The sequence below is a fragment of the Macaca nemestrina genome, chromosome 1 (genome assembly GCF_043159975.1).
Source record: "Macaca nemestrina isolate mMacNem1 chromosome 1, mMacNem.hap1, whole genome shotgun sequence".
NCBI classification, from domain to species: Eukaryota; Metazoa; Chordata; class Mammalia; order Primates; family Cercopithecidae; genus Macaca; species Macaca nemestrina.
Window position 1 is genome coordinate 104,542,433 of NC_092125.1, and position 18,689 is coordinate 104,561,121.

At 51.2% G+C, this 18,689-nt stretch overlaps 1 protein-coding gene and 1 pseudogene across 1 annotated transcript; one reads left to right on the forward strand and one right to left on the reverse strand.

The window, feature by feature from the left end:
• Positions 1 to 9,616: 9,616 nt before the first annotated feature.
• Positions 9,617 to 13,816, forward strand: LOC105498004 (lysosomal acid glucosylceramidase-like; annotated as a pseudogene).
• A 6-nt stretch (positions 13,817 to 13,822) lies between these two features.
• On the reverse strand, positions 13,823 to 18,627 carry LOC105498005 (metaxin 1). Its single transcript, XM_071084278.1, has 8 exons — positions 18,340 to 18,627; positions 17,270 to 17,339; positions 17,054 to 17,133; positions 15,422 to 15,514; positions 15,074 to 15,256; positions 14,871 to 14,947; positions 14,255 to 14,409; positions 13,823 to 14,162 (listed from the first exon to the last, which is right to left on the reverse strand). Exons 1-8 carry the CDS (start codon positions 18,625 to 18,627, stop codon positions 13,948 to 13,950), a joined length of 1,161 nt encoding a protein of 386 aa, XP_070940379.1. The 3' UTR covers positions 13,823 to 13,947.
• Between the last annotated feature and the right edge of the window lie 62 nt (positions 18,628 to 18,689).

Genomic DNA, 18,689 nt, shown 5'->3' on the forward strand with positions numbered 1-18,689 from the left:
GGCAGGAACACAGCTCACTGCAGCCTCCACTACCTCAACTCAAGCGATCTTCCCACCTCAGCTGAGACTACAGTTGTGCACCACCACGCCTCCCTAATTTTTTCGTTTTACCATGTTGGCCAGGTTTGTCTCGAACTCTTGGGCTCCTCTGTCCTCCTACTGAGAGACAGGACTAGCCGGATTTCCTAGGCTGACTAATCCCTAAGCCTAGTGGGGAAGGTGAGGGCATCCACCTTTAAACAGGGGGCTTGCAGCTTAGCCCACAACTGACCAATCAGAGAGCTCACTAAAATGTTAATTAGGCAAAAACAGGAGGTAAAGAAATAGCCAATCATCTATTGCCTGAGAGCACAGCAGGAGGGACAAGGATCAGGATATAAACCCAGGCATTCCAGCTGGCAGCGGCAACCCCCTTTGGGTTCCCTCCTGTTATATGGGAGTTCTGTTTTCATTCTATTTCACTCTTTTAAATCTTGCAACTGCACTCTTCTGGTCCGTGTTTTGTTATGGCTGGAGCTAAGCTTTCGCTTGCCATCCACCACTGCTGTTTGCCGCATTGCAGACCAGCCGCTGACTTCCATTCCTCTGGATCCAGCAGGGTGTCTGCTGTGCTCCTGATCCAGCGAGGCACCCATTGCCGCTCCCGATCAGGCTAAAGGCTTGCCATTGTTCCTCCTCAGCTAAGTGCCTGGGTTCGTCCTAATCGAGCTGAACACTAGTCACTGGGTTCCACTGTTCTCTTCTGTGACCCACGGCTTCTAATAGAGCTATAACACTCACTGCATGGCCCAAGATTCCATTCCTTGGAATCTGTGAAGCCAAGAACCCCAGGTCATAGAACACGGGCTTGCCACCATCTTGGAAGTAGCCCGCCGCCATTTTGGAAGCGGCCCACCACCATCTTGGGAGCTCTGGGAGCAAGGACCCCCTGGTAACAGTACCTTAGCCTCCCAAAGTGCTAGGATTATAGGCGTGAGCCACTGAGCCCAGTTCAGTATTTGAATCCATATTTCCTGTAGCTGCAACCAAAGTCCCTCTGTTAGGTCTCACTTCGACTATAATAATTGTGTTCAGGCTGGGCACACTGGCTCACGCCTGTAATCCCAGCACTTTGGGAGGCCGAGGCGGGTGAATCACCTAAGGTCAAATGTTTGAGACCAGCCTGACCAACACGGTGAAACCCTGACTCTACTAAAAATACAAAACATTCTCTGGACATAGTGGCGGGCACCTGTAATCCCAGCTACTTGGGAGGCTGAGGCAGGAGAATTGCTTGAACCTGGGAGGAGGAGGTTGCAGTGAGCGGAGATCTCGTCATTGCACTCCAGCCTGGGCTACAGAGGGAGACTCTGTCTCAATAATTAGTTAATTAATTAATTGTGTTCAGAGTCAGCATCATTCTTCCTGAAGTTCACCACTCCTTTGCCAGGAACACTCCCTGAAACACTGACAAGCAGGACCTTGAATAGTGGGGTATGGTTGGTAACAACTCATTCATTCAACAGACATTGAGCACCTATTTTGTGCTTGTCTCTAAATGAAGAGCTGGTTGTATTATTTATTTTTTTAGGTGACGGGGCTTTCCCTATGTTGCCCAGGTTCGTCTCAAACTCCTGGGCTCAAGAGATCCTCTCGCCTCATGCTCTCAAATGGTTGAATATACAGTCTCCAGCGACCATGCCTGGCTGAATGAAGAGCTTTGAGATTTCAAAGAAACGGGAACCATGAAATTTGCTTTGCAACTGTTTACAACCTTCAAGGAAGACTGAAAAGGCATTCCTGAAGCATATGAGAGGCCGCCTGTATGACCTGATGACTCAGAACGCTTGGAATTTAGATTAGGACAGATATGAACTTAGGCTTCACTCTGTCACATATTTAACTTCTCTAAGTCTTAGTTTTCTTATCTGTAATGTAGAGTTGTCAGGCTAATGCATGTAACAAGCACTCATGAAAGATGGACTATTATCTTGCAAAAAATTAGAAGAGAGCATAAGAGGTACAAGGACCTTCCATCTGCAATGGGCTGTACAGTGAATGCTGTGGTTACTGTTGAAGCATTGGTAAATCACATGAATCCAATGGGAAGACCTAAGGTCACCCTAAGGTCAGACTCGGTGGCTCACGCCTGTAATTCCAGCACTTCGGGAAACCAAGGCAAGAAGATTGCTTGAGCTCAGGAGTTCGAGACCAGTCTAGGCAACCTGTTTCTACAAAAAGTTAGAAAATTAGCTTGGTGTGGTGGTGCGCACTTCTGGTCCCAGCTACTCAGGAGGCTAAGGTGGGAGGATCCCTTGAGCCCAGGTGGTCGAGGCTACAGTGAGCCAGGATCACACCATTGCATTCCAGCCTGGATGATAGTGTGAGGCCCTGTCTTAAAAAAGACAAAAACAAACCAAAAAAATCCACATCCTAGTGGGTAAGGGGCAGCAGAGGTCCCACCCAAGAGTGAAATCATTTTTGGTGTCAGTAATCAGAGACCGTAATATACCCTCAGGCCAGAAACTAGAGCTGAGTGATGGCTCATGCCTATAATCCCAGCACCTTGGGAGGCGGAGGCAGGTGGATTGCTTGACCTCAGGAATTCGAGACCAGCCTGGGCAACATAGCAAGACCCCATCTCTAAAAAAAAATTCAAAAATTAGTTTGGCATGGTGGCATGTGCCTGTAGTCCCAGCTACTATGGAGGCTGAGGTGGGAGGATCAATTGAGCCTAAGAGGTCAAGGCTGCAGTGAATTGTGATTGTGCCAAGACCCTGTCTTTAAAATAAAATAAAATAAAATAATATAACATAACTAGAGCTGAAAAGACAGGTTCTAGGTTAACCGGTAGTAGTTGTTCATTCATTCATCTGTATAATAAGTACTTTTTTGAGCACCTACTCTGTGCTTAATGAGTATGTTCTGGAATGAACAAGTGTCTATTTGACTTGAACACCGACCATAGAAGTAACTAGCAGTGGAACTGGGAGGGGCACTCTCCATGGGACCTAAAGACCTAGGAGCCTGTGATATGATACCTGTCAGTGTGCAAGGGCTGGAGTTTGCTATCTGAGTCAGACCTACACTCCAGGACAGGTCTCGCTGGGATGGGATCAAAATTGCTGCTGGGTCAGCCGAACTATTTTTGTACTTCTGCTTTTCACTTATATTTATGTCTTCCCTAGGTATATAGCTGTCTTTTTTTGTTTGCTTGTTTTTCTGAGACAGAGTCTTGCTCTGTCACCCAGGCTGGAGTGCAGTGGCGTGATCTCGGCTCACTGCAACCTCTAACTCTGGGGTTCAAGCGATTATCCTGCCTCAGACTCCCGAGTAGCTAGGATTACAGGGGTCCACCACCATGCCTGGCTAATTTTTTGTATTTTTAGTAGAGATGGGGTTTAGTAGAGACAGGGTTTCACTGTGTTAGCCAGGATGGTCTCCATCTCCTGACCTCGTGATTCGCCCTCCTCAGCCTCCCAAAGTGCTGGGATTACAGGCATGAGCACCACGCCCGGCCACTGGAGACCCCTTTATACCAAAATATATATATATTTGTAAAGACAGAGTATCCCTGTGTTGCCCAGGCTGGTCTTGAACTCCTGACCTCAAGGGATCCTCTTGTCTCAACTTCTTAAAATGATGGGGTTACAGGCATGAGCCACCATACCAGGACTTAGCTAACTCTTTTTCAAGTGTTATACAAAGGGGACAGAGAAACGTCATTGTGGCCACCTAGTATGCCCCTATTGGCCACTGCAGTGAGGCCTAGGTGTTTGAGGAGAGGCACCTAGGGTAATGGCTCTCAGGCATACCCTAGGAGCATTTTGGAAATTTGTGGGGCATCTTTAATAGAGACAATGATTAGGAGGCACTTTGAGAATTTAGTGGATGGAACCCAGGAAAGGTAGACATTCTGCAACGTGTAGTACATTCATGTACAAGGAAGAATTCACTCATTTCACCTAACAAATATAAAATCAAATATAAATCAGTAGGACTTTATTATAAAATATTGCAGAAAAGTTTCACAAGAATTTTTTGTAGAAAAAGCCCAATCAGGGCCGGGCATGGTGGCTCATGCCTGTAATCTCAGGACTTTGGGAGGCGAAGGCGGGTGGATCACCTGAGGTCAGGAGTTTGAGACAAACCTGGCCAACATGGTGAAACCCTGTCTTGACTAAAAATACAAAAATCAGCCAGGTGTGGTGGTGTGCGTCTGTAATCCCAGCTACTAGGGAGGCTGAGGCAGGAGAATTGCTTGAACCCCGGAGGCGGGGTTTATAGTGAGCCAAGATCACACCACTGCACTCCAGCCTGGGTGAAAGAGCAATACTCCATCAAAAGAAAAAAAGAGAGGAAGAGAGGAAGGAGGGAAGGAGGGAAAGAAAGAAAAAAGAGAAGAGGGGAAGGGGAGGGGAGGGAAGAGGAGAAAAGAAAGAAGGCAGGCAGGCAGGAAGAAAGAAAGAAATCCAGTTGAGATTGTTAAATTTGTTGTAATTTTGTTTTTGACACAATAAACATTAGTCCTTATTAAAACTAACTTTATGGGCGGGCATGGTGGCTCAAGCCTGTAATCCCAGCACTTTGGGAGGCCGAGACGGGCGGATCACGAGGTCAGAAGATCGAGACCATCCTGGCTAACATGGTGAAACCCCATCTCTACTAAAAAATACAAAAAAAAGAGCCGTCAAGGTGGCACGCGCCTGTAGTCCCAGCTACTCGGGAGGCTGAGGCAGGAGAATGGCCTAAACCTGGGAGGCAGAGCTTGCAGTGAGCTGAGATCCAGCCACTGCACTCCAGCCTGGGCGACAGAGGGGGCTCCGTCTCAAAAAAAAAAAAAACAAAGAAAACTAAGTTTATTTGGAAAATAAAATAGAGCCGGGCGCGGTGGCTCACGCCTGTAATCCCAGCACTTTGGGAGGCCGAGGCGGGCGGATCACAAGGTCAGGAGATCGAGACCATGGTGAAACCCCGTCTCTACTAAAAATACAAAAAATGAGCCGGGCGCGGTGGCGGGCGCCTGTAGTTCCAGCTACTCGGGAGGCTGAGGCAGGAGAATGGCGTGAACCCAGGAGGCGGAGCTTGCAGTGAGCCAGGATCACACCACTGCACTCCAGCTTGGGCGACAGAGCGAGACTCCGTCTCAAAAAAAAAAAAAAGAAAAGAAAAGAAAAGAAAATAGAATATCCTCAAGGACAAATCACATTGTACAGGAAATATGAAATGTGAAATAATATTGACCCTGGAATTTTTTTTTTTTTTTTTTTTGAAACAGACTGTTACTCTGTCTCCCAGGCTGGAGTGCAATGACACAATCTCGGGTCACTGCAACCTCCGACTCCTGGGTTCAAGTGATTCTCGTACCTCAGCTTCCCGAGTAGCTGGGATTACAGGTGCGCACCACCACTCCCAGCTAATTTTTGTATTTTCATTTCAGATGGGATTTCGCTATGTTGGCCATTAACACCTGTCCTCAAGTTATTCACTGCCTCAGCCTCCCAAAGTGCTGGGATTATAGGCATGAGCTACTGTGCCCAGCCACCCTGGAAAAATTTTACAAAATGAAGTATAAAAAGAAGGAAAAGAGGGGTGGGCACGGTGCCTTGTGCCTGTAATCCCCGCACTTTGCAAAGTCGAGGCAGGAGATCCTTTGAGTTTAGGAGTTTGAGACCAATCTGCGCAACACAGCAAGACCCTGTCTCTACAAAAAATACAGACACTAGGCTGGGCGCGGTGGCTCACGCCTGTAATCCCAACACTTTGGGAGGCCAAGGCCTGCAGATCACGAGGTCAGGAGATGGAGACCATCCTGGCTAACACGGTGAAACCCCATCTCTACTAAAGATACAAAAAATTAGCCAGGTGTAGTGGCAGACGCCTGTAGTCCTAGCTACTCAGGTGGCTGAGGCAGGAGAATGGCGTGAACCCAGGAGGCGGAGCTTGCAGTGAGCTGAGATCCCGCCACTGCACTCCAGCCTGGGCAACAGAGCAAGACTCTGTTTCAAAAAAAAAAAAAAAAACAGGAATTAGCCAGGTGTGGTGGTGTGCGCCTGTAGTCCCAGTTACTCTGGAGGCTGAAGTGGGAGGACTGCTTGAGCCCAAGAGGCAGAGGTTGCACTGAGCCGAAATCAAGCCACTGCACCCCAGCCAGGGCAACATATAGAGACCCTGTCTCAAAAAAAAAAATTGGTCGGGCGCGGTGGCTCACACCTGTAATCCCAGCACTTGGGAGACCAAGGTAGGCAGATCATGAGGTCAGGAGTTCAAGACTAGCGTGACCAACATGGTGAAACCCCATCCCTACTAAAAATACAAAAATTAAGCCACTGGGTGTGGTGGCTCATGCCTGTAATCCCAGCAATTTGGGAGGCCGAGGCGGGCAGATCACGAAGTCAGGATATCGAGACCATCCTGGCTAACACGGTGAAACCCCGTCTCTACTAAAAATACAAAAAATTAGCCAGGCGTGGTGGCAGACATCTGTAGTCCCAGCTACTCAGGAGGCTGAGGCAGGAGAATGGCGTGAACCCAGGAGGCAGAGCTTGCAGTGAGCTGAGATCCTGCCACTGCACTCCAGCCTGGGCAACAGAGCGAGACTTTGTCTCAAAAAAAAAAAAAAAGGTTGCTCAGTACCTGGCCAAAACAGAAGAGGCTTACTCACTGTACACAGAGGGAAAGAGGAAGGAGACGATTTAACTTCTAAACTCACTAAAGCAGGAAAGGCAAATGTGGAATGTGCTCAGGAAATATCTGTGAGATGAATGAATTTGAGGGAAGTAAGGTACTAGATAATTACCTGCCCTACCCAGAACAAATCCTGTGCAATGTTTCCTTGAAAAGCAGAAGTCAGGCTGGGCGCTGTGGCTCATGCCTGTAATCCCAGCCCTTTGGGAGGCCAAGGCGTGTGAATCACCTGAGGTCAGGAGGTTGAGACCAGCCTGGCTAACATGGTGAAGCCTCGTCTCTACTAAAAATACAAAAATCAGCCAGGCATGGTGGTGCGTGCCTGTAGTCCCAACTACTTGGAAGGCTGAGGCAGGAGAATTGCTTGAACCCAGGAGGCAGAGGTTGCAGTGAGCTGAGATCGGCCACTGCACTCCAGACTGGGTAACAGAGTGAGACTTCATCTCAAAAAAAAAAAAAAAAAGAAAAGCAGGAAGTCTGGAAGGGGTGGATACTGACATAGTGAAGCAACTAGTTCAGTTCTACAACTTGACAGCTACACCTGTGCCAGGCTGTCTACAAGGATATTTAGAATGAGTAAGACATTCCTTCAAGGAACTCCAGGAACACAGGCCTAACATGTTGCAATGTTTAGTGTCAAGCAGTGCACTAGAGACACATTATCACACTCAAACCTCACAACAATTCCTGAGGTAGGAATTATCACTCCCCTTTTATAGATGAAACAGAGGCTTAGAGTGCTTGATTTATTGAAGGTCAAACAGCCAGTAAATCGTGTAGCCAGGATTCCAACCTTTCTGTCTCACTAAGACTGTACAAAAAAAGATACAAACAACAGACAAATAGTTCCCAGGCACCTACCAAGTTGCCAGGCACTGTGTTTACCTCACTGACCCCTTTGAGGTTGTGGCATTGCCTCCATTTTCTACGCGAGGAAATAGGGTGAGAGCTGGGGTTAGTCTGGTTATGACTGTGTGTGCCATTCCCACTAAATCTCATTCGATGTGGTTCATGAGGCAAATGACATGGACAACTTCCTTCTCACGTCCACTGAGCATATGGCTTTTTACAACACTTCCTGGTTTCTGAATTACTTTACAAACCTCCCTGTCCTGTGAGGAAGGAAAAATGGTTATTACAATCTACATCTAGAAGCCAGTTGCCCTTTAGAGAGATGGCTGCAATTGCCTCACTGCCTGTGTCATGTGACTCTCCCAGGCCCTTAGTGATTAAATGAGGGATGCTGCAGAGGAGCCATGCTGACCACTTCCTCCCTCCTGTCCTGCCATCCCACTGTCGGTGTCCCACTCTCCTTGCGCCCTACACTTCACTGGCTAATAACTCCCCTCACTTTTTCCTAGGTGAAGCCATCCTGGATAATTCCCCACCCAGGGATGGTCCCTCCTCATCTCAGAGAGCTCTCCATGCACACCTGTTACCTTTTCTGTTTTTACCTGTAAATAACTACGTGCCTGATTTCCATACCTCATACGCCTCTACAGGGCAAAGACTGTGTCTTTTGTTTATTTATTTATTTATTTATTTATTTTTTGAGACGGAGTCTCGCTCTGTCGCCCAGGCTGGAGTGCAGTGGCTGGATCTCGGCTCACTGCAAGCTCTGCCTCCCGGGTTTACGCCATTCTCCTGCCTCAGCCTCCCGAGTAGCTGGGACTACAGGTGCCTGCCACCTCGCCCCGTTAATTTTTTGTATTTTTTAGTAGAGACAGGGTTTCACCGTGTTAGCCAGGATGGTCTCGATCTCCTGACCTTGTGATCCGCCCGTCTCGGCCTCCCAAATTGCTGGGATTACAGGCTTGAACCACGGCGCCCGGTCACCCTCCAGAATTTTAAAGGGTGTATAATCTGTAACAACTCAGAGGAAGCCAATTGCCCTTTAGAAATATGCCTGCAATTCCCTCACTTCCTGTGTCATGTGACTCTCCCAGTCATCACATGACCCATCCATGTCAGGAAGCCGGAATTACCTGCAAGACTAACCTAGTGCCTATAGCTATGGCAGGTCCCTGCATCCTTGTTTTTGTTTAGTGGATCCTCTATCCTTCAGAGACTCTGGAACCCCTGTGGTCTTCTCCTCATCCAATGACCCTGAGGTGATGGGAGTTTTCCACAGAGGTAAGAGAGAGCTCCCAATCAGCATTGTCACAGTGCTTCTGGAATCCTGGCACTGGAATTCAGTGAATGACAGACTCTCTTTGAATCCAGGGCCATCATGGCTCTTTGAGCAAGGCACAGATGGAGGGAGGGGTCGAAGTTGAAATGGGTGGGAAGAGTGGTGGGGAGCGTCCTGATTTGGGGTGGGCAGAGAGTTGTCATCAGAAAGGTTGCAGGGAGAGCTGCACCCAGGTGTCTGTGGGCCTTGTCCTAATGAATGTAGGAGACTAGGCCATGGGCAGCCAAAGGCAGCTAAACTCTGCCCAGGAGAGTAGTTGAGGGGAGGAGAGGGGCTTGCTTTTCAGCCACTCCTCATTCTGTCCTCAGGAATGTCTCAAGCCTTCGGGTAGGGTAAGCATCATGGCCGCCAGCCTCACAGGATTGCTTCTACTTCAGGCAGTGTCATGGGCATCAGGTAAGTGAGTCAAGGCGGTGGCGAGGTAGCACAGAGGCTCCCTTCTGCCTCGTAGTCCTTTGGTAGCCTTCCAGTACTCTGGTGGTAGACTTAATAGGTGCTCAATAAATCCTTTTGAGTGACTGAGACCAACTTTGGGGTGAGGAGTTTTGAAACCGTCTTCCGTCTCTCCGAGCAGCTGTGTCCGTTCTCCACATCCTCATCAGACCTCACCTCTGCTTATGCTCCCTCCCCGGTGGTGCCCCTGCATCCCTAAAAGCTTCAGCTACAACTTGGTGGTCTGTGTCTGCAATGCCACATACTGTGACTCTCTTGACGCCCTGACCTTTCCTGACCTTGGTACCTTCAGCCGCTGAGAGCAGAAGCAGTGGGCGTTGGATGGAGCTGAGTAAGGGGACCATCCAGGCTAATTGCACTGGCACAGGTAAACATTACACCCTTCACCCCCTGGGCCAGGCTGGGTCCTCTTAGAGGCAAACGGTGTCAGTGATCATCAAGGAGTTTCTCCCCTGGAAACTGAGACTCTTATTCCCTGTGGATGTCCTCGGGCCTGCTACTGACCCTGCAGTCAGAACAGAAGTCCCAGAAAGTGAAGGGATTTGGAGGGGCCATAACAGATGCAGCTGCCCTCAACATCCTTGCCCTGTCACCCCCTGCCCAAAATTTGCTACTTAAATCGTACTTCTCTGAAGAAGATGAGGAGGAAGGGGACAAGATGACAGTGCCTTTGACACTTTTCTTTGCCCTTTCTTTGGATCCTGACTTCTGCCCATCCCTGACATTTGGTTCCCGTTTTAATGCCCTCTGAAATAAGATTTCCCCGCCTATCATCTGCTAACTGCTTATGGACTCAGGCTCAGAAAGGCCTGTATTTCACCCAGGTGCCAGCCTCCACAGGTTCCAACCCAGGAGCCCAAGTTCCCTTTGGCCCTGACTCAGACACTATTAGGACTGACAAGTGATAAGCAGAGTCCCATACTCTCCTATTGACTCAGACTACCATATCTTGATCATCCTTTTCTGTAGGAATTGGATATAACATCATCCGGGAACCCATGGCCAGCTGTGACTTCTCCATCCGCACCTACACCTATGCAGACACCCCTGATGATTTCTAGTTGCACAACTCCAGCCTCCCAGAGGAAGATACCAAGCTCAACGTAGGCATTCTAGCTTTTTCAGGCCCTGATGGCCCTGATGTCTGGGGGTTGAGAAGCTGTAGGGTAGGTCTGCTTGTAGAGACGTTTTGTCCCCTGCTATTTTGTCTCGGGGGTGGGAGGGTGGGGGCTGATGGCTGAACTGGATGCACTGGTTGGGCTAGTATGTGTTCCAACTCTGGGTGCTTCTCTCTTCACTACCTTTGTCTTTAGATACCCCTGATTCACCGAGCCCTGTAGTTGGCCCAGCGTCCCGTTTCACTCCTTGCCAACCCCTGGACATCACCCACTAGGCTCAAGATCAGTGGAGCAGGGAATGGGAAGGTGTCACTCAAGGGACAGCCCGGAGACATCTACCACCAGACCTGGGCCAGATACTTTGTGAAGTAAGGTATCAGCAAGGCTGTGGGATCAGGACTGGCCTCCCCTTTGGCCACGTTGATCTATGTCCCAACCCTCAACCTGGTTCCACTTCCAGATCTGCCTCTCCTCAGCTCACCTTTCTACCTTCTGGGCCTTTCAGACTTGGACCCGTCAGTCTTGGCCACTCCATCAGGCTTCCTGTTCTCTCGGTCTGGTCCACTTTCTTGGCCGGATCATTTATGACCTTTCTCTTGCCAGGTTCCTGGATGCCTATGCTGAGCACAAGTTACAGTTCTGGGCAGTGACAGTTGAAAATGAGCCTTCTGCTGGGCTATTGAGTGGATACCCCTTCCAGTGCCTGGGCTTCACCCCGAACATCAGCGAGACTTCATTGCCCATGACCTAGGTTCTACCCTCGCCAACAGTACTCACCACAATGTCCGCCTACTCATGCTGGATGACCAATGCTTGCTGCTGCCCCACTGGGCAAAGGTGATAAGGCCTAGACTTCCTTGGTGCTCCATTGACCTTCAAATCTAGCCTCCAAATGACTGGCTCCCAAACTTAGAGCAATTTCTCTACCCAACTGTGGATTCCTAGAGCACCATTCCCCTGGACCTCCAGGGCACCATGGATCCCACAATTGTCACTTTAAACCTCTCTAGGCTTGGGGTGGTAGCTCATGCTTATAATCCCAGCTCTTTAGGAACCCAAGGTGGGGGATCACGTGGACCTAAGGAGTTCAAGATGAGCCTGGGAAACATGGTGAAACCCCATCCCTATAAAAATAAAATAGAAAAGTTAGCTGGGTATGGTGGTGGCACGCCTATAGTCCCAACTATTCTGGAGGCTAAGGCGGGAGGTTTAGTTGATTCTAGAATTTGAGGCTGCAGTGAGCTGTGATTGTGCCACTGTACTCCAGCCTGTGTGACAGAGTGAGACCCTGTCTCAAAAATAAAAACAAAAAATCCCTCCCAAAACTTCTCTAGTGGCATTCTGCCCACCACCCATCTTCAGGATTCCTACAAGAGGAAACAGAAGTTCCAGAAGCCTGTGTGCAAGGTCCAGGGTCACTTGCTCTTCCTTTGCAGGTACTGACAGACCCAGAGGCAGCTAAGTATGTTCATGGCATTGCTGTACATTGGTACCTGGACTTTCTGGCTCCAGCCAAAGCCACCCTAGGGGAGACACACCGCCTGTTCCCCAACACCATGCTCTTTGCCTCAGAGGCCTGTGTGGGCTCCAAGTTCTGGGAGCAGAGTGTGCGGCTAGGCTCCTGGGATCGAGGGATGCAGTACAGCCACAGCATCATCACGGTAAGCCACCCCAGTCTGCCTTCCTGCAAAGCACACCTCAGACCCCTTAGTAGTCTCACCAAAGACTGACAGACCTTTCCTGTCCAGCTTTGCCCAGCTAGCCTGCCCTTTTGGGCAACTGGGGAACCATGATTCCCTGTCTTGCCTTTCCTTCACAGGTCTGCACACCTCACTGCCCCTTTTGCAACTACTAAGGCACTTTCACCTGCCTCAGACTTCTCAGATCCCCTTGAGATGCCTCAATCTTCCACAGGGCTGAGCTACCCACAGCCACTTCTCCTTCATGTGACCCTTACCTACAGTCTCTGGGGACCCCCAGTGTTGAGCCTTTGTCTCTTTGCCTTTGTCCTTACCCTAGAACCTGCTGTACCATGTGGTCAGCTGGACTGACTGGAACCTCGCCCTGAACCCCGAAGGAGGACCCAATTGGGTGCGTAATTTTGTCGACAGTCCCGTCATTGTAGACATCACCAAGGACACGTTTTACAAACAGCCCATGTTCTACCACCTTGGTCACTTCAGGTGAATGGAGGGCGGGCACCCCCATTCCATATCAGGCTTATCATCTCCTACGTCAGATGGCTTACATCACTCTACACCATGAGGGAGCAGGAAGGTGTTTAGGGTGGAACCTCGGGAGAGGCACACCCATCCCCTTTTGCACCATGGAGGCAGGAAGTGACTAGGTAGCAACAGACAACCCCAGTGCCTGAGGCTGGACTGCGATATAGAAAAGCAGGGTCAGTGCCCAGCAGCATGGCTCCAGGTCTAGAGACCCAGGGCAGAGCTTCTGCAGGAGTTATGGGGTGGGTATGCGGGTGGGTGACTTCTTAGATGAAGGTTTCATGGGCGGTACCCCGAGGGACTCTGACCATCTGTTCCCACATTCAGCAAGTTCATTCCTGAGGGCTCCCAGAGAGTGGGGCTGGTTGCCAGTCAGAACGACCTGGACACAGTGGCACTGATGCATCCCGATGGCTCTACCGTTGTGGTCATGCTAAACCGGTGAGGGCAACGGTGGGGTCTGGGAAGTGGGCTGAAGACAGGGTCGGGGGCCTTGGCAGGATCACACTCTTAGCTTCTCCTCCCCACTCCCTAGCTCCTCTAAGGATGTGCCTCTTACCATCAAGGATCCTGCCGTGGGCTTCCTGGAGACGATCTCACCTGGCTACTCCATTCATACCTACCTGTGGTGTCTGCAGTGATGGAGTGGATACTCAAGCTCAGCCTGGGCATTAAAAGGACAGAGTCAGCTCACACGCTGTCTGTGGCTAAAGAGGGCACAGCAGGGCCAGGGTGCGCTTACAGCGACATAAGCCCAAGGGCAGTGGTTTGGGTGATTCACTTTCCCCTCTAGGTATTGCCAGGGGCTGGAGGCCCCTAGAAAAAGACCAGTAAGCCCCAGTGTCCCCCCAGCCCCCATGCTTATGTGAACGTGCACTGTGTGCTGCTTGCTTTGGAAACTGGGCCTGGGCCCAGGCCTAGAGTGAGCTCACTGTCGTACAAACACAAGATGAGGGGTGAGGGTAAGGAAAAGAAGAGACTAGGAAAGCTAGGCCCAAAACTGGAGACTGTGTTTCCTGGAGATGCAGAACTGGGCCCGTGGAGCAGCAGTGTCAGCATCAGGGCAGAAGCCTTAAAGCAGCAGCAGGTGTGCCCAGGCAGCCAGATGGTTCCTGTGGGACTAGCCAGGAAAAATGGCAGCTCTTAAAGGAGAAAATGTTTGAGCCCAGTCAGCGTGAGTGGCTTTATTCTGGGGGGCAGCACCCCGTGTCCAGCTGTACCAACAAAGAGGAGGCACGGGGGCCTCTGGAATGCACGAGAGTAGAAAAACCAGTCCTGGGAGCGTGAGGACAAATCATTCCTCTTCATCCTCCTCAGCCATGCCCAGGGCCCGGGTGCCTGGGGCTCGAGCAGGCGTTGCCCGCTGGATGGAGACAATGCCGCTGAGCAAGGCGTAGCCCACCATGGCTGCCAGTCCTGCCAGCACAGATAAGATCTGGTTCCGGCGCCGGTATGGCTCCTCCTCAGTCTCTGGGCCTGCTGGTGTCTGGCGTGGCGGTGGTACCTCAGCTGAGGGTCAAGGAAGGAAGGTGAGTTAGGGGAACTAGTTCTCAGATCCCTGCCCACTCTCCCCAGGGCTGCCCCTCCCATCTGCCCCTTACCTCCATCCCAGGGGAAGTAGAGACTGAGGATGTGGGTACAATAGGCACAGAGGTTGTGCAGCCCCCGCAGGTGGGCCTGCAGCTTCCCACTGGGCAGCTTTGCCTGCAGCAGCAGGGCCAAGTAGCTAAAGACGAAGGCGTCCAAGGAGGCAGGGCTGGAGCAGAGAGAGAAGGGTGGGATGGAGGAGAAGCACTGAGGCAGAAGGGGTAGAGATGGAGCTGGAGGAAGAGTCAGCCCTGGGAGGTGGGCTCTGGGCAGCAGGCGGCCATCAGGGAAGGACAGGACACACAGTTCTAGACCTGGTATTGGGAGAGATCCCCAGGTGGCGCCAGCCTGGCCCTGAATAGGACTCTATCCCAGGGCTGCATAAAGGGCACATTCAGTGCCCCACAGCTCTTCAGGCCCCTCCTGTGCCTGGCTGCCCTCCCACCCTACCCTTTTGTACCTTTGAGAAGGCTCTGGCCCCACACACAGCCCCACTGGCAGCAGGACCAGTATCTATCCCAAGGACCTCCTGTCCAGAGCCTGACCCCACCCCAGCCCCAGTCCCAGCTGCTCCATCAGAACCTGTATCTTCTCCCAAACCACCCATTATCCTGTTGGAGTCAGACTCACGCATCTCCAAAGAAGAACTTTTGAGAGCCCAGACGCTGAGAGAGCAGGGTCAGACACTCGCGAGCCTCTCGGTACAGCTGTAGGGACGACACAGGTAGGCTTGCAGCTGCGGGAACAGTTCCACCTCCCCACCTAAGCACTCCCATTCCTGGCCAGCATCCTTGGGGCTCATCTCATACAACAGCCCCCGGTCTCAGAGCTACCTCCTTCTCCAGCTCTTCCTCGTCCTCAGGCATGTGCTCCCCACTCAGCAGCTCTAGCCGTTCCATGTACTGCCGCTGCATGCGGCCAGGCAGGAAGAAGTTGAGGGGAAAGGGCATAGCCTCTGCATACCACTTCCGGGTCACTTCCACATAGTTCTTGGTGTCTATCCAGAAAGTATGTACCTGGATTGGGTAGGCAGGAAGAAGCAGGCAGGTCTGAGCCAGTGTACCTGTCTGATTCAGGGTGGGCTTCTGACCCCCATGCTGTCCTGAGTCTCTGTGTGGGTCTATGTGTGCCCGACCCCTCCCCTGCTAACCATGGATGCTGGGAGGTCTGGGCACACTCACCAGCACTGGGAGCAACTTCTCCTCCAGGAGAGACATGAAGGCCAGGGTGTCTGCCCCTTGCCGAGCTGACAGATCATAATCAGCATTGTACTTCTGTGGAGGAAATATCCATGGTGTGGACACTGAGGAGCTGCAGGGGCACTTCACCAGGGAGGAAGGAGTCCTGTCTGGTACCCCCCTCACTGGCCTGAATGTAGTGGAGGTAGAGCAAGGAACTTTTCCTACCAAGGCTCCCTTGCCTGGGCCCAGCCAGTAGCCTGTTGCTGTTGGCAAAAAGCCTGGGCCTTGGAGCCTGCTGGCCGTCAAGGTCCAGCGCCCAATGCGGGGAAGGAGGGAAGTCTCAGCCGCAAACTAGGAGCAGCTCCCAGAAATTCCATGGAAAGCTGGAAGGACGCCTGCTGACGGCAACTTTCTAACGGTAACTTCCCCGACCCAGACACCACAAAGCTAGCACAGCGGAGCTCAGATGCAGGCTGGGACTTGGTCCATGCCTCAGGAACCAGGGAAAGCCATCCTCACACTCCCTGGATCCAGGGAACCCACGCCCAGGGCCCCCCAGCTGGTTCCCTCAGTGCCCAGCTCTTGGCTATTTATTCCACTTCATTCCATGGCCCAGACACCACTACCACATACACATTCCACCCATACCCCCAGGTCTCAGCCTGCCCTACCTTCCCAGGCTCCAGTCCCTGCTCCTCAGCATCCCCCTCCACATCCTGAGTAAACTTTGTCCCCAGATAACCTCTTGAGCATGATCCTTAAATCTCCCTGAGCCTCAGTTTCTCCCGTGTGGAATGGGGGTAAGAATCTTTCTCTCAATGCCCCTGTGTTAGGAAGTAATTTAGAATACTTTGGAAACTGGAAAAGCTCTGTTCACACCTAAGGAATCAGGGCAGTGGCCCTGGCCCTGCCAGGAACTTTGTCTTTTATCTGGATCCTCTCTTTTCAGGCTTCTCAATTAATTCCCCAGGTCCTTAACCTTTGGGAAATTAGAAATGAGGAAGAGCGTCCCACTTCTGACACTGTGTTCCCTCTTGGAACCTGACCATCAATGCTAGAAGAACCCTTGGAAAACATGCTGGCCCAGCCCTCTAGTTTTACAAATAAGGGAGTGCCAGCCCTGACAGGTTATGTGGCCTGCCCAAGATCACATAGTCGATGGCAGAGTAAAGAGCATAGCCTAGGCCTCCCCACTCCTCTAGTAATGCTCTTTCATCTTCTCCAAACTGGTTGTAAGCCTTGTTCATCCTGAGCCCCATATCTAGCCCAACCTAGTCCCTGGTAACAGGGAAGTGGCCCTTAGAAATCTCTCTCCAGTGCCACCATCAGAGGCCAACTGCTGTCTTCTACTCTCCTTCAGCCTGTGCTCCTCTCCCTCCCTGCCTGACAGGCAGAATGTACTGTGTCTCTGGATATCCCCACAGTGCCCTGAGCTTCATCTCTTGCTGACTGCTTGAATACATCACAGTGACACTGTGTGTCACCAATAGTCTCCACCAGCAGACTATTGCTCCTTGATGCTCTGGGTCACCTCCATCTAGCATGGCATGTATCTGGTGCTCAATAAATGTGTATTGTACAGAATTGACTGAACTTGTCTTACTGGCAGCCCCCTCTATCCAAGTCACCTACCTCTTTTCGAAGGTGGGTGATGATCTTGTGTGGAACTGAGATGACCTCTCCATGACTGGTCCGAAGGGCAGGCAGAGTTCCTGATATTGAGAGAGAAGTACACCTACCAACCAGACCCTTAGCTGCCTACTCATACATAGTTGCAACACATTCCTACCTATCTCCTGCTTCTCCCCTTGTACATACCCTTCCTTACCCCCAAGGGACACTGGGTACCTGAAGGGCTCCGCCAGGGGTTGCTGATCTTGTGTACCTTCAGTGGTGCACCAGTAAATCTGGCATAGGTCTGCAGGGAAGGAAGCAGAAGTCAGAAAGGCAGGGCCGTGGCCCCCACAGCAGTATCAAGAAGAGAAATAACATTTATTGAATACCTTATGTGCCATTCCCTATACTTAGTATCTTAGTCTTGAAAAAAAAAGGGGGAGTCACTACCATTTCTATTTGCAAATGGGCAACACAGGGCTCAGAGAGATTATAGACATGTCCGTGATTACAGGTCAGCCAGGAAAATCCTTTCCTCTTTCTCCTCCCTTGCCATCTACCTGGTGGACATCTATCCTCAGAAGCTTTTCCTAACCAGTATCCCTCTTCTGGGAAGCACTGACCATGCCCTTCTCTTTGGCAGTATCTATGATCTGTTCCTACTTTAACTTATACGTGAATATTTTACTATATTTATTTGCTTACCTATCTGCCTTTCTGTAAACTCAAAGGGAGGGAACATATTTTATTCATCTTTGCATGGCAATATTTAGTATTTGGAAGAAATCTAATAGATGCTCTTTAAAGCAAGGAGTCAATGAATAAATCAAGCAAACGAAGTCTGTCTGATTGCTAAGCTCTTTCTACAAAGCCTGGCTGTGAGTCGTTTGGTCCAACAAACAATAGGCTCAGTAAATGCTGTTAAGTGAGGAGGAAGAGGAAAAGGGGGCTGAGGAGAAGGCAGGAATTCCAAGCTAGAGTGGGTCCCTGAGAGAGTCCTGCCTAGTAAACCTGCAAATGGAGAAAAAACGCCCAAAGAGAAAGGATCTCTGCAAGGTCACACAGCCAGTGAGTGGATAAGCAAGGACTAGAACCCATCACCTGAACTCCCAACCAGGCTTATTTTCATTGCTGCATTAAGCCTAGAAATCTACAGCATAGGGCATTGAGCCCACGTCTTTGACTGCCTCAGTTTCCCCCACTGCGCCCGTGCTGAGTAGCCCGGCAAAGTTTGGATGCCTGGCTAGTTCGGCCCCCTCCCCAGTCATCAGGGCACAACAGAGTGCGCCAGCGCCACCCCTCACCAGCACGGCAAGGCTGTCCAGGTCCACTGACGGCAGCCCCCAACCCCCTGACCAGCAGAACAGCTCCATGGGCGCCGCCATCTTGCCCGCCCTCTGTCCCGGAAACACTTCCTTGTGTGCTCCTGCCCTGCCCTGCACGGACCCGCCCCCCACCACCGCCCCTCCGGTAGTTGCGGTCCGGGGGCCGGGGGAGGTCCCCGGGGAGGCCAGGCTTCTTCTGGTCCGACTGGCAGCTGAACTGCGGGGGACTGGGCCGCGGGCCTCCGGGGAGGGCGGCCGCCGGCCCATCCAGAGGTGGCCCACGTAGCGGGACAGCGCTAGCGGGACAGGGCTAGCGGGACAGCGCTAGC

What these genes read in the sequence shown, in the direction of transcription:
- LOC105498005 (XM_071084278.1), bottom strand. Translation starts at nt 18,627, where the DNA reads ATGGGCCGGCGGCCGCCCTCCCCGGAGGCCCGCGGCCCAGTCCCCCGC. An exon ending in TGGACAGCCTTGCCGTGCTG is followed by an intron (nt 17,340 to 18,339) that starts GTGAGGGGTGGC and finishes CCTTCCCTGCAG; the next exon opens with ACCTATGCCAGATTTACTGG. An exon ending in CTACTTCCCCTGGGATGGAG is followed by an intron (nt 14,163 to 14,254) that starts GTAAGGGGCAGA and finishes CTTGACCCTCAG; the next exon opens with CTGAGGTACCACCGCCACGC.